Raw genomic sequence first — 18,206 nt, 5'->3', positions numbered from 1 at the left:
AAAATAAATCCCTCAACTTATCTTACTCTTTAGCCTCCACATTTGTGATAAATGGTTACCAATCACCTTTGTCAGTTATTTATTCAATAATATGACCAGGATATCACACGCCCACTCTGTCCTCTCCTTCTCTTCTGGTGAGACATTCACTTCCAGGACAGGAAATGGGGACCAGTTACCGCTCTCTTAAATCCCCATATGAGGAATACTTAGGAACAGTCATAAATTAGATGGTCTGAAATACAGGAAATTACCCACAGGGTGTAGCAGAATTCAAGGTTCTATTTATGTTGATATAAAAGTGTAAAATTCACCAGTTAAAAAGCAATCAGGGGATAGGGGAGGCTGGGGGAAAGTCGATGGGGGGGAAAAAAAGGAGATATATGTACTACTATGTGTAATACTTTAAACGATAAAATAAAATTAAAAATAAAATTAAATAAATAAATAAATAAATAAATAAATAAAAGTAACACAGCTTTACCTAGAATGACCAAAAAATAAGAGAGAACACTCTAATTACTAGAATCAATAATGAAAGATGAAATACTACTACTTACCTTACAGATATTTTAAATTTTTTAAAAAGAATACTATGAACAAAAAAAAAAAAAAAGGGAAAAAAAAAAGGAGGGAAAAAGCAAGGGGTGGGGGGGTGAAGAATACTATGAACAATGGTACACACACACAAAAAAAAAACCACAGCAATCAATATGGGAAATTAGAACAAAGGAAAAAAATCATCAATGAACAGCTCTTCATTGAGCAACCCATAGCTGCTGAGTTCAAAGATACTAAGTTTTAAGTTACAAATATCTTAGTCACACCATACAATGCTATATGGGATGCATTTCATAACCTGGGGTTTGCATGACTTAAGTTCCATTATATGGTGACAAACTCGAATTTATTTTTATGCAGTTAACCAGCCAAAAACTTGTGTACTTAGTATCATTAACAACTTATTCCAATGACCTCTATCAGATAGTTTTCTTTATATACACAATTCCGTTTTACCCTTTATTGTGTTTTGCTTATATAAGTTGCTCTGTATGTTGAACGAGCAAATCAACTATGTAACCCATTACATGGCAGTCAGCTCAGAATATATGCTTGCTATGACAAAAGATGACTTTGTCTTGCAAAACTGACCTCTAAGGACACAGGACTATAGTAGTACAAAAGTGTGGTATCAAAAAAAGTTTTACTTCAAATTCCCTAAATTAATAAATAAGATTTTTACTTAAGAAAACTAGTTCTTATTAGTACCAAAGAGGACGAGGCAAACAATATTTTTAAGTGAACAGATTTATGAGTATATTATGCATATAATCATTAAGAATCATAGAAGGTATTAATTTGTAAAGTCACTTTTCTATAATCTTGGCCAATCTCTTTAAAAACTATATTTAACTTAGCTTTAACTCCAAAGATGATGGTCTATACCTGAGGAAAAAGGGAAAAAGGAAGCCTTAAGAATAATTTAGAACAATACCCCCAGTAAAGTAAGAGAACAGTTGTTTGTATGGGTCATACCAAGGAAGTCTATGGACTTGGCCATTAGTTGATTTCAGCCTTTGAAAGGGCAGATACTATACATAGTTCCTCATAGCCAAGCCTCTGATGTGGGTATTTCAAGTTGCTAATCTCTGCTTCCCAGGACAAATTTTCATTGCTCCTCACATTACTTATCTGCCACAAAGAATCTTACACCTTTGCTGTCCAAACATGAACAATGAATTTATTTCAATTATTAAGGAAAAAAAAAAAAAAAAAAACTCTTCCCAATACATTTTTATGAAAGTCTCATCAAGGATTTGGAGAGGCCTTTTTTTTTTTTTTTTTTTTTTTTTTACCCAGGAATGTATTTTTGCGTAAAACAGCTTATCCACTCTCTCAACTACAGACATCGCTATTTTAGCTAAAGGAATATTTCCTATTATCCAACTAATATTTATTCTGCTCTCCCAATTCTTTTCCCCATTTTTGTTTCTCTTCCTAATCACCTACGCCATCTATCCACACCCATTTCCATCAAACTGAAAACACATATGGTAACCAAGGCTAACTGTTTGATTGATTTTCTTCTATACTTTTGTAGAAGCCCATTAACATGCAAAAATAAAACATATTTACTATTTTCTTAAACAAGATAATATAATACTATGTCATTTCCTTTCTAAAATCTTCATGAACTTTTTCAAAGTTTAGATATATGGATCCAACTTATTTTTATTAATAACCACATAGAAAGAATATATCTTTCATATGAAGTATTTTACATAAAAGACATGTCATGTTTTCAACTCTTCAACAATCAATATCATTTTATGTTTTTTTCTATTGCAAATAATTTTACAGTAAACTTCCATATGCATAAAAATCTTATGTTTTAGTTCACTTAGTTTTATAAAACATATCAGTCTTAGCTAGACTAATCAAAGGCTATTGAACATTTCAAATACCAATTCATAGTAAAACATCATTTTCAAAAACATAACAGCCATGCAAATTCCCATTTTGAATGAAAAAGAATGTGAATTTCCTCAAACCTTAACCCTTGGCTCGCTTACAATATATACTACATTTTAATGTTTATTATTTGGTAGATTAAAGAAAATCATATTATTTTGAATTTTATGTCCCTGATTTGCACATTAGGGTGAAAAATATCCATTTGTTACTCGCATTTTATTTCTGTGAATTATCTGTTAATATTTTTTTGCCTAGTTTTCTATTCTTTCATTTATCTTTAATCAATACTGGAAATATTATTATTTTAATGATATCAGCACTTGGCCTATATTTGTGGCACATATATTCTCTTGGCCCATTTTTCTACTTTTTATGTTGAGTTTTTCCTTGTTATTATTTTTGGTATTTACTTTGCCAATTTGCACCAATCATTCATGTATGGTTTCTGAATTTCTTTTCATACTTAAAAGTTGCCTCCATCTGTAATTTATAAATTTTTTCCAGTGTTTCTTCTAATATGTTTATAGTTTATTTTATACAGTTACATTGCTTATTTTTGAGATTCATTTCTGTATATGTTTTGAGTTAAGGTCTTTAATTTTCTTCCAGATGGTTAGCCAATTATGTTAACGCCATCTAAACCACTGCTTTGTACTAAAACAAAAATACTTCAAATGCATATAACTCCAATACTATATGTTTGAACCTGTTCTGAACCTGCAGTTATATCTTCTAGAGATCATTCTTCCTATATGTGGGCAGTTGGACACTACTGTGATAAACATATTTAGTAAAGTGAAAATCTCTCATAAAAAATTTCCTTGGCCTCATATATTTATACTTCCATGTAATCTTTAATATAGTCTGATCCAGTTTGCCAAAGAAATGAACCATCAGCCACAGCTTCCTAATCACAACTGTCAAAATGTTGTATGTCAATTTGGGAGCGGGTAATGTGGCTATGATATCAAGCTTTCCTACACAGGATTGTGGCATGACTTTTCATTTATTCTGAATCACTTTATGTCCTTTGACAAATGTTATAGTTATCATCAGACAGGTCTGGGAGTTTTCTTGTTAAAGATATGTCTTATGTTTTATATTTTGTCACTACTCTGAATTTACTGGCCTAGCAGGGCTTCCAAATAATGCCAAAATAATAAAGCATGGCATAACCCAACCATTACAAACAGTACTCTGTGTATGGAGACGAGTGGCATGAACCTTTGCTCACCTTTTCCATTGTTCCTTAAAAATAATCAGAAAACTCTCCCAGGTTGGCACTTGAAAGTAAACTAAGCAATACTGCCTAGGCCTCAAACCAATCTCCTACTTACTATTTTTACAAACTAGATTATCCAACTAAGCTATTTAACTTTCTTTTGTGTACCTACTTAGCTGGACACCCCCTGATCTGGTGGCACACTTTTTTTTTCTTAAAATTTTTTTTAATCGTCATTTCCCATTGACTTGTAGAGAGAATGGAAAGGAGGAGTAGAGATGGAGAGAGAGAGACATCAATGTGAAAGAGACACATCAATTGGTTGGCTTCTGCAATTGGCTGGCTTCTGCACGAGCCCTGACCAGGGCCTGGAATTGAACCTGTAACCAAAGTATGTGTCCTTGACCGGGAATCAAACCCAAGACCCATCAGTTCATAGGCCTATGCTCTAACCACTGAGCAACTGGCCAGGGCCTGGCAATGGCTTTTCCTTCAGCTTCCCTATTGATAGCTTGACCATCAAGGTGATTTCCTACTTTTACCTAAATTAGTCCCAACTTATAACAAACAAACAAACAAAAAATTAGAGTCCCTTTTTGAGTAGAGTAACTGTCCTTCATTGTCCCATTTAGACTATTGCTCTGTTGAGATATTCTTGAAATTAGATAAGTTATGCCACTCTCACCCACTGTGGTTGTTAATTCAATCACATAACCCAATCACATAACCCAATTTGTTAATAACAATTCTCACTTATATTCTAGCACATGCTAAAAAAAATGAATAAAAATACTGACTTTCCAGTTTTCTTTAATTAGTTACTACCTCTTATTTACAAGGAACACAACTTTTAAGAAATAATTTGTTTAGATCTAAACCTTCAAATTTTATTTACTTATCCATTTTTATGGCAAAGTAATACTGAAGGAAGAAACAATCAAAATGTCAATTAGTTTTAAGGGGGAAATTCTTGTGTTCTTCCAGACTCATCCTCTCAGAAACAATGAGAAGGCAACTTTGCATCAACCCAACATTATATTCACCTGTTACCACACATGCTAATTTTTCAGCCCTGTGGATATATTTTGACAGTTTATTAGACTTTATATTTTCTAAAGACCAATTATTTGACTTAGTGCATTTAATAGTATTAAAAGTTAGGTTCATCACCAGATCTGCCAAAACTTCATCAATATGTAAGCATGACTATAAAGTTGTTTTTGCCCTATGGGCTATTATTTCAAGAATATCTGCCTAAATTATGGGAAAAAAAATGGAGTCAAAAACAATTGTAGTCATATCTCTATGTTAATTTTATAATGAATGCCAACAATCCACTAGTAAATCATGAATTTTTTCCCAAAAATCATTGTTCAACAGGAAAGAACTTTTTGATTAAATACTCCCATAAGTATAAGTGGAATGTTTCTACCTGTTCTTTGACCGAGGCAAGAATGGCGGAGGTGGTTTCTGTTTCTGAGCCATCCCCGTTGGAGGTGGTTAGGCCAGGACTCAGGGAGCTGGTTTTCTCTGAGGCTGACGAAGGCTGGTCGGGGACAGGCATAGCTCCTGCAATGCAAGAGGACACGCTCAGTGCAATCTGATGTGATCACTGTCAACAAACACAACTATCAGGCAACTCTAAGCCATACACTTTGGCAAAATGGAAATGATGAACTACAGAGAAAACCCATAACAAAACGGCAGAAGGGGAAACAAGTAGATAGAACAGTTTCTCCTCCAGCAACCCCAACTAAATTCCACAACACATGCACAACTTTGCGTTTCATCTTCAAGATAAAGTGGGGGAAGGAAAATGAAAGTAAGATTACAAGAAAGAGTGAAGATATAAAGAAATATTGAGTTTAAAAAGAAGCTAGTCAAACCACCTTTACATATCTGTTAGGTAAATTTATTACTTGGGCATTGGTACATTTCCACCTAAAAAAAAAAAAAACCTGTCAAATTCCTCTTTCTACAGAAATCACAGAAAAGAAATGGTTAATAATTTATAAATAATTAAGAAATAGCACAATTATCATAAGAAACTTAGTTGGTTTTGTAAAATATAGTAAATAACTAGCCCACTCCACAAATATTTACCAAATTCTTAATCTGTGCAAACAAAGCTCCTTAAATCTGGCAAAGCTCATTTGCCATAGTTTGTTTAGTCTGAGTTCATTTATGAAAGGAAGGAGAAACTCATAACATCATCCCGGTTTCTAAATGAACACACATGCGCAGGTTAAACTAATATTATTTTATTCCATTGCATTTGTCTTAAACAAATGAATAAGACCAAAATATTTGTTACATATATTATCTAGCAATGCTCATCAGCATAGGAAATAATAATTAACTGACAACATTTCTTGTTTTGTTTTCTTAAATATATTTTTATTTATTTCAGAAAAGAAGGGAGAGGGAGAGAGAGATAGAAACACAAATGATGAGAGAGAAACATTGATCAGCTGCCTCCTGCATACCCCCTACTGGGGATCGAGCCTGCAACCTGGGCATGTGTCCTGACTGGGAATCAAACCTTGACTTCCTGGTTCATAGGTCAATGCTCAACCACTGAGCCATGCTGGCCGGGCAACTGACAATATTTTTTAACAAGAAATTACAAAAACATTATTCATAAAAAAGGCTAGGACTAAATAAAGGTTATTTTCTTACCTAGAGCTATCTTTATTATCTTTATTATCTTACCTAAAGCTATATTCCATGTCCTTCCAGGAACCAGTGCTCTGTGAATGCTAAAAGGTATCTCCTATTACACTATGTCTTTACATTCTGGCTTTTACACTAAGTGACATAATTTTCATAGCAGCCCTAACACTATATTATTAGCTACATTTAGTTAATAATTTAGGGATATGCAAACCCAAAGGGCTCCATTACAAATTTTCCTTAGAATATGTGTAGGGGAAAAAAGGAGTTCTACGGAAAGTAACCTCACAGGGTGAACTGATTATAAATTACTAACTGGGCAGGCCATGGTGGGTAGTCATGCCCCAAGCCAATAACTTTAGTAAAAGGTTTTAAGCCAGCCTTGTCCATTGTTCTTGTGCATCTAGGTTAACATGCCTTTGAAATACCAACAGTTCTACAGCTTGATGAGAATATTAACCCTCAAGGGAGCACATAATCTTGTTAACTCTCCTGTAATCCAATCCTCACTGTGCTTTCTCCAATTTTCCTATATCCTCTCCTTAATTTCAAATGCATAAAAAACACTCCAAAACAGTCTTCAGAGCAGAGATCTTGCACCCAGTCTATGTGGCCACTCAAGTAAACTCATGAAAATTCTCTATAGATTTGGCCTTTTCTTATGCCGATAAATATATAATTAAAAAGAAAAAAGTGGTCATCTAATTTGCTCATTAGAAATTTCCACTTAGTTTTAACTTGTTTTTAATTTTTGGAAGTAAATTCTTTATACTGCTAACAATAGGGATTGGAACAGCATTGGAAAAATAAGTCTGTTACAAACAATATATGAGAGGGTTGGGGAAATAATACTAGGAAGCAGAGTTTGAGAAAAGAGTAAGGATCAAAATAAATATAATTTGGTAAAATGCAACCATGGCTATTGAAAGTAGTTTAGGTGATGGATGCCAATAGGATTAAAGAAATAGATTTAAATAATTATGGTGGTGGGATCAGGTGGACAATAAGGTTCAGTTGTGTATTCAACTTGCTTTCATACCTGTTATTTTTATTTGTTCAAGTCTCAATTATAAGGATGTAGATAAACAGGTGAACAAATGCTGTGTCCAGGTAAAATCGCTTGAAAGCCATGCCCTTCTGTTTAGGAGAGGTTTGGGAGATGAGGGAAAGGGATAGGGGCAGAAAGTAAGAAGGAAAGAAAAAGGCTAAGTCACCTGTGGTTAGTGGAAGATCCACCTTTGGCTTTGCATCTGCACCCACAGCCATGCCTGTGGCTTCCAAAGGGGATTCTATCTAAGGACAGCCCAAAGCTGAGAAAAGAGGAGTCTTATATATTTTAAATTATTTTCTAACATTTGTGTTTTCTAAATGTCATTGGGCCTATGTGAATTCAGGCTCTGAGCCAAAATTATCATCAACACTTTTTTTTTTTTTACAAAGAAATTATATGAGGTCCCAAAGTTATTAAGTAACATAAGTAGACCTAGAACCCAGATTTTCTCTCTTTTCATTCCTATTTTAGTGTTCTTTGATGTGTCAACCTATTTCGCATAACCTGTATTGCCTCCTAAATGCTTGTCTACACACCAATTTATATAAAATGTAACTCTTAAAAGTATGACAGTAACCTGTCATAATAAAATATGTGATTTAATAGACAATGAATCAAGGTATATCCTTAGGCACTTGACAATTCTGACCCACAGAATATAAATAATAATTTAGTCTGTTTATCTACGCCTCCTTTCTCCTATAGCAATAACAGAAAGAGAAGTGAAATTCACAAGGCTTATCCCCCTCAGACAGAGCTACCGTGACCCAAGGCAACCGCAACCTCTGTGCCTGAACAAAAATGGCTTGGAATAATTTTCATGGTTCATAATTTTTCACATCCGGAGTTAATTGAACCACTTGGTCATCACTATGTATGGATGGTGAAGCCTATCAACCTCCACTCCCGATCTCCTTATCTCACAGCACAGGGAGGAGAGGAAGGGTTGTGCAAAGTCTGCCAGAACCGAGCTATGGATCACCGAATGGTAAGCATAAAAAGCCTTAAGCCTCCCGACTTCACAGTCTATGGGTAAGTACTTCAGTTTTAATTAGAGATAATCCGCTAAAATTAGTAGTTAATCTATGCTAAATCCAGAAATACACACACATACACACAAAGCAAAGGAAGAGCAATCAGCAGTGAACCCACCACCCCAGAGAGTGTATGCACTTTGATATTTTGGTAGATGTTTTATTGATTTGTTTTTCTGAAATGACCCATTCTGCATTATAAGTTTTATATAAGGGGGTCTCAACACAATGCTTTCTATTTAAAAAATTTATTTTGCTCAGCAAAATATCATGAACTATTTCTTATATCAACAAAAATTTTTCTATAGTAATATAACAAATATTTAGTACCCAATAACCATAGGTAACAAAATTTATCTGTCTTTTCTTTGCAAATATTGTTCCATTTATTACATTTTTGACAGTTTTAATAGATAAATTCCTAGACCTGGTATTGGCAGAATGAGGAAGCTGTGCATATTTCAGACTTTGGGGAGCCAAAACAAACTGCCCTGCTGCCCACCAGCAGTGCCCTGAGAATGTCCCCTCCTCATATCAGTAACAACATGGGCACTTACTATCCTGTCCTGCTTTCGCCAACCTGACAGAGAAAAATTCATCCCTTTGATTTTGTTTTTTATTTGAGGAGTACAGTGGACACTTTCCCACATACAACACTTATATATTTCCCATCCTACATACAACACCTTTTCATATCCTTTATATAATTAACTGTGTAAGAAGTCTTTCTATCTATAGTCAAATGGGAATCTACAAACACCCAGACTGCATTTTAGACAAAGCCATCTTTAACAGGAGGAAAGAGACAATGATAAGGAAAGTATAGTGTCAAATTGGGGGTGGGGAATTCTCTAGCAGAACTTACAAGTGCTATGTCTAGAAAATACAGAACAACAACAACAAAACCCCAGCAGTTCCCAGTCGTGTTGTTCTATGCCCTCACATGCATGAGTAGTGTTATGGACTGAATTCCTTGCTCCTGGCCACCACCTTCCCCCCCACCCCACCCCCAAATACATAAATTGAAGCACTCGTCCCCAGTGTGACTATATTTGTAGAAGGGGCCTTTAGAGAGGTAATGCAGGTTAAATGTGGTGATGGGGTGAGGTCCTAATCCCATAGGGCTAAGAAGAAGAGGCCAGAGGTGTTACTCTCTACCTTGTGAAGACACAGAGAACAGGTGGCTGCCAGGAAGAAGACTAGCCATAAACGTGCCCTGCTGGCATACTGATCTTGGATTTCTGGGTTCCAGAGCTGTGAGAAAATACATTTCTGTTGTTTAAGCCACCCAGGCTATGATATCTTGTTATGGCAGCCCAAGTAGACTAGTATGGGCAACGTTAGATTGTTCTCAGCTTCATCCTCTGAATCAGGCGGGGGCTTAAGAGGATTGCTAATTGATGAGAGTAGCAGGGTGAAACTATTTAAAACAGCTCTCTGTTGACACCTTCACTGGATATATATTGTTGGCATCAGGAAAAGTCATGTGCTACTTCAAATCATAACACTTGGGTAAATCCAAGCTTATGAAAGAAACATGAGTACTATAAATTTACATTATACTTGGTAACATGTTAAAATCATATCTGGCCCAGCCGGTGTGGATCAGAGGTTAAGTGCCAACCTATGAACCAGGCGGTCACAGTTCGATTCCCAGTCAGGGCACATGCCTGGATTGCAGGCTATATCCCCAGAGTAGGGTGTGCAGGAGGCAATGATACTCTCTCATCGTTGATGCTTCTATTTCTTTCTCCCTCTTCCTCCCTCTCTGAAATCAATAAAAAAAAATATTTTTTAAAAATTGTACCTATGTTTTGGAAGGCCAAACTCTTGTTCTCAATTCAAGGACTACATTCAATGTTATATTTTACTGACCTTTATCACACAGAAAGAAAATAAAAGTATTATTTTGTATTAAATAATTCAAATTTGTTCATTATTTAGCCACTTCTCTCCAGCAACTGATGACTTTAGCATCAAGATATAGCCATTGTCAACAAAAGAACTGATGAGTTCTTGTATTGCACAATCATCCAATTCACCCACCCAGCATTCTTGTGCCACCATTACTTGATCTCCTCTTTGATTCAAGAACAAGTTGCTTTGGCCATTATATGGTCTTTGCTCCTCTCGAGCTGTCCACTCCTATAACCCAATGGCCTCTTATTCTTTCAATTCTTCTCATTCTGTCACTCCAAGGGCCCTCATGCTCTATTGATTCCAAGACTTGTTTCTTTTTTGTCCCAGATTAACAGGTCCTAATTGCTTCAAACTCCAGAATATCCAATTTCCTGTCATGCTATGGGATTGAATAAATATTAACCTAGACTTGCACTGTCCAATATGGTAGCTCCTAGCAACATGTGGTTCTTTAAATTTTAAGAAAATTAAAAAGTCAGTTCATTAGTTGCACTATGCACCTTTTACTTACCCAATAGCCATATGTGGTCAATGGCTAATAAGCTGAACAGTGAAAATGTAAAAATTTCAATCAGTGCAGGAAGTTCTGATGGCCCTGATCTGTACCCAGTATTCAACTTTTTCATGCAATCTTTCATCTGTAACTTTAATTGTGAGCAAGAGAGATTGTGAAAAGTAGTCAGATCAGGAATATAATATAAAGGGAGAACTGTGAGGCTTGCATGTGGCATCTGGGAAAAACAAAAAGGAGTCCAGATAATTCCAGAGTTTGTTCGGAGTAACAGATTTGGGGCAGGTAAAGGTGAAGTGGCCTGTAAACCTACAACCCAGTATATATCTATGACTCGCCTATGCTGCTAACATCTTGGCAGCTGATAGCAACTCTAGACAGAAACTGCACTCTGATGTGAATGGGGGAAGATAAAGATTGAGGTTTTCTAAACACTACTTGTTAAATGTTATTTTTTCTCTCTTCTTCAGGCAGGTCCCTTTTTATCCTTTACTTTACAGTTGCTAGAAACTTCCAACAGAGATATCAGCACAATAGACTGACCTTTAGTTTTGCTCCCATTGTTAGGCATCACTTTCATAATTTGTCATCACTTCATGCCCAAGATAATAATGATTGGTCATTAGAATACTTCAAATATTGTTATTTATATATCTATGTACATATGCAATTTAATGTATTAAAACTGAATACTTTAATATATTGATTGGATTTTTATAGCCTACTACTCCACAGGGACATTTAAAAGACCACAATTATGTAAAATTGAAGAATAAGCATAAACACCTTATTAATAGTAGGGTGCAGTGGATGTGTAGATTAATATAAATTAGCAACATGAACAAGAGTATTGAATACCTCATTTGTGCAATCATTCTGCTCACCAAAACGGCAATTCTGTATTGTAACTAGTATGTCACTACCAAGAGAAATGGTACAGCATCATTCATTGTACACACCAAAATATATCCATCCCTGCTTCTTCCTTTCAAAGAAAAATTAAAAATTACAGCTTTTCCTAATAATATACACAATATAGTAATTTATGGTTGTCATAACTAAATACAGTTAGGGCAGAAACTCAATCTTTCTTGTTCTATGTTCAATTTCCCACACTTAGTTCACTATCTATTATACACCCAGTTAATAAATACTTGTTGAGTTAATGTATGCACCATTATTGTAAAATCAATAATGGTTGCTTAGTAGAGCGTGTAACATAAGTAAAATGGGCTTTGCATTAGGAGCATTTCTCTAAATAGCATTTGAGATGACACCTTTTTATTTAGACTCAAGAAAGCTGCTTTCTGAAATTGTAGGACTAGTGGAAGGTTTTTGCCTTAGTCCACTGCCTGAATATGTACTCCCTGGGTTGTTGGCTTCTAAGATGGAGCCATCAATCAAGCAGGCTCTTGGGCTCCTGGGACTTGATACTTGCAACTCGTAACTTGCAAACAGAATCTGGGAAAAATCCATGAAGAGCACAATGCATGGATGGGAAGAAGCACTGAGTCATATTTGGAATATGCAATTACAAAGATGCCAACAGGCAAAGCCAGGAGGTGGAGAAATGTCCAATTCTATCAGACAAGTTGAGGGTGAGACATGAGGCATTATTCATGGAGTCAGAGACACAAGTCCCTTGCTTCTGCGGTGGAAGATATGATGGCAGGGTGGAGAGCTATGGAATCTGAGTGCCAAGTTCACAGGTCAACACAGGGGATGATTGCTCTGTGTGTTCAGAGAACTGGGAACATTAAGAGGTTGAACCTTACTAACACGGAAGGTCAGGAACTCCATTTCGGGTCAGCTATTAATCATTGAAGAAAATGGCACCAACTTAAATATCACCACAGACTTAAGGCCACCTGAATTGTTATTCTTAGTGACATAAATTCCACTCTCAAGTCCCATTGCTCCTCCCGTAACACCTTACACTAGTGATGCACCAACCTCCAGGTGTTCCGAACATACCTTAGTGAGTCAAATTTCCCTTCCTGTAGGCTTTTATCATCTCCAAGACTTGTTCGGCTATCAAACTCTTCCTGTCTCATGGTGCCATAGATGCATTTCTTCTCCTCCATACCCTTTTTGAATAATCCGACAAATCATTTCCCCCTTCATTACCTTTGTGAAATTTCCTCAAGCATTGGGAGCTATAATGATCTTACCTCTTTTGGGATTTTTGAAAACCTCTTGATGTTGCTGAAATTAGGATGCTTCTTATTGTGACTATTGTACCCTTTTCCTTTAAGCCATTTGGGATGGATTTTCTGTCACAACTAAAAAAATTATTAAATCAATGGTATATCACCCACTATCTTAGATTTATGGAAACACCATATATTTTCCATGATGTGTCTCCTAATTGGTTATTAATTATTTGAGCACAGATACTGTCTTATGCATATCTATAGCCACAGTGTCTAAAGTAGTGCCTGGTAAAGGGGTGGCATCATTAAATGCTTACTGAATAAGTTCTAATGAAGGAACATTTATAATTCATCATCAGCTCTACTTAAAATTATCATAGGATTTTACACTTCCAACAGTGACTGGTACATAAATGTCCTATAAATCTTCCCAAGTTTATAAAATAGAAATGCTCAAATTATTGAGTTTGGGGAATATATACTATTAAAGTTGCCAAACCATGTATAATTTTACTAACCACACATGTGTCTACATTTCTGGTGGGAATATATCTGGATGAAATTAACGATTGTGATAATAACAGTATATAATTTCAGGGTTCATCTTTACTAAAAATAAAAAAGACATTGACCCACTTCTTGAATCAGTAACAATCCAAGCTCCCCTAGATTCCATGAATGTTTTAACAGCTGATCCCATGGGTTTTGTAAGCTATAGGAGCATTTCTTCTTATGCCAGAGAAACAAAGTCTTAAGATGCTGCAATTAGAGACCCATCACAATGATGGTAGGTTGGACAGAAATTGACATAGGCACAATAGCATCCATTTTTACTCTCCCTGAATAGGAAGGAATTTTCTAATTCATTCTATAACAAAGAGGCTCAGTGGCAGATTTACTATTCCTTTGGCTGGAACTTCAGAGAAGCATGCTTCGTACAGCTTCTAACACTGTGCTTTCACACACAGTGACTGTCCAGAACACACTGTCACTACCAAATGTCCCTGGTGCTGGCGTCTCCCTTCCCACAGCTTCTAGAGACTCACCATCCATCTCCTACACTGCATCACTAAACCACAGCTCTCAAGCTTATAAATGAAAAGCAACCTGTCTTGACCTGACCAGTTTGGCTCAGTGGATAGAGCATCAGCCTTCGGACTGAGGGGTCCCGGGTTTGATTCCAGTCAAAGGCATGTACCTTGGTTGCGGGCACATCACATGTAGGGGGCGTGCAGGAGGCAGCTGATCGATGTTTCTCTCTCATTGATGTTTCTGACGCTCTATCGCTCTCCCTTCTTCTCTGTAAAAAATCAATAAAATATATTTTAAAAAAAAGAAAAGCAACCTGTCTTCCCAAATGTTCTTCCTAATAATCCTATATAATAAAAGCCTAATATCCTAAGTGTCTGACCATTCATTCAACCCGTCGCTATGACATGCACTGACCAGCAGGGCTCAGATACTCCAACCGGTAGGTTAGCTTGCTGCTGGGGTCTGGCTGATTGGGACTGGGCGAGACAGGCCAGACACACCCTGGCACCCTCCGTGGTCCCTCCCCATCCCCGCTCATGTGCCATTGATGTCCCTCAGCCTGGCCTGCGCCCTCCCTGAATCCGGGACCCCTCAGGGGTTGTCAGAGAGCTGGTTTTGGCCTGATCCCCGCAGGCCAGGCCAAGGGACCCCACCGGTACACGAATCCATGCACTGGGCCTCTAGTAGTTTAAATAAATATGCAGGATATATATATATATATATATATATATATATATATATATATATATATATAATAATAGACAAATATGCAAATTGACTATACCTCCGACACACCCAGAAGCCCCGCCCACAAGCCCCACCCACCATCCAATCAGAGCGAGTATGCAAATTAACCCAAACCAAGATGGCTACAGCCACAGAGAGCAAGGTTTCCTAGGTAACAGAGGAAGCCACGCTTTCTGCCAGCCGTTGCAGGCCTAAGCCTCCACTCAAGCTACAAAGTTTCAATTATAGAAGGTAAACAAATTCAAACAAATGGCGGCAGAATGGACCTTGAGAGAGCAGGCCAGGGTTGCCGCCAGCAACAGGGGTAGCAAAGCTTTCCGCACACCCTGGCCGGGCCCACCCGCTTAAGGCAACAAAGTTTCAATTATAACCCCAACACAAATGGATTCGGGCCTCGAAGGGAGCCCCAGGCTTGGCTCTGCTCCAGGCTACAAAGTTTCAGTTGTAGAAGGAAAATAAATTCCAGATACCAGGGTCTCCGCTTTTGTCCCAGGGGGCGTGGCCCACCTGCAAACCACCACAGGCCCCTCGCTCAGGCCGCCCCACGCCCCAAGAGAACCCCACCCTGATCAGGGACACCCTTCAGGGCAAACCAGCTGGCCCCCACCCCTGTACCAGGCCTCTATCCTATCTAATAAAAGAGAACTATGAAGATTGATCATCACTGCAACACACAATATAGCTGTCCCCATGTGGTCAAAGATCCTGCCCCCATGTGGACACAAGATGGCCACCACAAGATGGCCAGCAGAAGAGGGCAGTTGGGAGGCACCCGGCCTGCAAGGGAGGGCAGTTGGGAGGCACCCTGCCTGCAAGGGAGGGCAGTTGAGAGGGACCAGGCTTGCAAGGGAGGGCAGTTGAGAGGGATCAGGCCTGCAAGGTAGGGCAGTTGGAGGTGATCAACCCTGCAGGAGAGGGCAGTTAGGGGTCACCAGGCCAGCAGAGGAGGGAAGTTGGGGGCAAACAGGCTGGCATGGGAGTGATTAGGGGGTGATCAGGCTGGCAGGCAGAAGCAGTTAGGGGCAATCAGGAAGGCAGGCAGGCAAACAGTTGGGAGCCAGCAGTCCTGGATTATGAGAAGGATGTCCGACTGCCCGTTTAGGCCCGATCCCAAGGATAGGGCCTAAACGGGCAGTCGGACATCCTTTGAGGGGTCCGAGATTGGAGAGGGTACAGGCTGGGCTGAGGGACAACCCCCCTCCATGCACGAATTTCGTGCACCGGGCCTCTAGTATATATATATTCCTCTACTAATCATAAATTGACAGGACAAAGTCTGGTACAAAAAAAAAAAAAAAGAAATCATTCTCTAAAGCCAGTCCACAGTCACAATCTATTAGACAAAAAGTCCCCAATGCCAGTCACACACTGGCCTGCACCATGTTCTCACTTCACAGTACTTGAAAGTGTCCACTCAAATTATTGTAATTTGCCCTTCATATTGATTCTAAATTTTGCCTGCCACTTCACAATTTCTCATGATACTGGAGCTCAACCACACTTCTCTCCCCCACGATCCCCCCAAAAAGTTACTATCAATGGGTACTAAAGAACAAAATCTCATACTGGAAATATCCTCACTCCTTAGCCAATATGTATAGCCCATCACAACAGGGGAATTGCCATTGCTTTACATCTAATTGTAGAACACAGAGTTTCCTACTCTTAAAGAACTTCAGTTGCTACCACTGATTAGAAACTTTTTAAAATAAATATTTCCACTGGCCTTAAAAGGACAAGAATAAAAGCAAACTAAGTAAGAGCCAGAATAACTTTAGATAGTTGCCAAGATATGTTGACATTTTTTACCCACAGACAAGAAATTTTGAAATTTTAAGTGATATAATTAGCATGTAACAACCCACAATTTCTTTTCTTAGCAAGTTAAATCTAAATTATATCTGTACAAGAGGTTTTATTGTACTTGTAAAGGCTATGCAGCAAAATACCTCTTATTGTTTTGTACATATATATTCATTAAACATTACACATTGGGAGGCCAAATATCCCATTATTTGACCAATAAATAACTTGAAATGGATTTATGACTGTATATTATGAAAAGAGATTATCAATACCTAACCCAATTTTTGCCAATTTGTGTTTGGGTTTTCTAGTCTTTGTTTCTATGAATTTGGCTTTCTTAGATCCCACATATATGTGAGTTCATACAGTATCTGTCTTTCTCTGTCTGACTTTTTACTTAGCATAATGCCTTCAAGGTCCATCCATGTTGCCATAAGTGGCAGAATTTCCTTCTTTCTTAAGGCTGAAGATACATTCATATCTTCTTTAACCATTCATCCATTGATGGACACTTAGGTTGCTTCCCTACCTTGGCTACTGTGGATAATGCTACAAGGAACACGGGGGTGCAGATATCTCTTCAATATGCTGTTTTCATTTTCTTACAATATGTACCCAGAACACAAATTGCTGGATCATATGGTAGTTCTATTTTTAAGTTTATGAGGAACCCCCATACTGTTTTCCATAGTGGCTATACCAAATTACATTCCCAAAACAGTGTACAAGGATTCATCTTTTTCCACATATTTACCTCTTGTTTTTTCCCATTCCAACAGATTTGATGTGATATGTCATTGAGGTTTTTATTTGAATTTACCTGATGATTAATGTGCTGAGCACTTTTCATATACTTGGCTACTTATATGTCTTCCTTGGAAAAAATGTCTATCAGTGCCTCTGCCCATACAATGACATTTTAAACTGTAGAATACATCAGACAAAACACTAACTCCAACCACAAAAAAAAGTTATCTTTTACTCTATGACTGTTCGAGTGTTATGTTTCTCTTACAGCACTTTATCCACTTACTGAGATTATAGATAAAAATCTTCTGACCCTCACATCAAATGTATAATTACTAGAAACGTCATTTCATAAAAGAATAATGAGACTAAAAAAATGAATAGCAAGTCCAGTGTCAGAAGTCAGAAGTCAACAGTGGTCATGGATTTTAAGCCAAACATCCGATATCTTCTCATAAATCATGCTAATTAGACTTCAAGATTCTCAAGGTTTGAATGTAATAAGCTTTTTTACACTTTACAAAGATAATTACAAAACAATTTTCATCAGTTTGGGGGAATCATTTTAGTGTTTATAATTTTAAATAAACCTAAATCTTGAAGATAGAATGTCATCTTTTTAAGTCATCATGGTGCCTACATTTTTTTAATATGTTATGAACTCCCTTATCTTCTCTGAGGCCAGGCTTGTTCAAACTCCCAAAGGCAAATTTCAGGAAAGTTGTTTGAAAAGAAATTTCTCTATATGTTTCCAGATACCATTTATCTACTGTATTTTTAAAGATAATTTCTTTCACAATTAAAGTATTCTATGTATGGTGACAAGTCTCTTTCC

General features: G+C 37.3%; 1 protein-coding gene across 1 annotated transcript in view; it reads right to left on the bottom strand.

Annotated features, from left to right (window-relative positions):
- Window positions 1–12,970, bottom strand: part of CTNND2 (catenin delta 2) — a 664,153-nt gene extending 651,183 nt beyond the window's left edge. The window contains exons 1-3 of the mRNA XM_054714357.1: window positions 12,861–12,970; window positions 10,887–10,918; window positions 5,130–5,266 (exon numbers count right to left, since the gene is read on the bottom strand). Coding sequence (XP_054570332.1) covers window positions 5,130–5,266; window positions 10,887–10,918; window positions 12,861–12,970 — 279 coding nt within the window. The remainder of the gene's footprint in view (window positions 1–5,129; window positions 5,267–10,886; window positions 10,919–12,860) is intronic.
- Window positions 12,971–18,206: the final 5,236 nt, after the last annotated feature.

The sequence above is a fragment of the Eptesicus fuscus genome, chromosome 4 (assembly GCF_027574615.1).
Source record: "Eptesicus fuscus isolate TK198812 chromosome 4, DD_ASM_mEF_20220401, whole genome shotgun sequence".
Classification (NCBI taxonomy): Eukaryota; Metazoa; Chordata; class Mammalia; order Chiroptera; family Vespertilionidae; genus Eptesicus; species Eptesicus fuscus.
The sequence above is the reverse complement of the archived record's forward strand: the minus strand, read 5'-3'. Positions and strand labels throughout refer to the sequence as shown.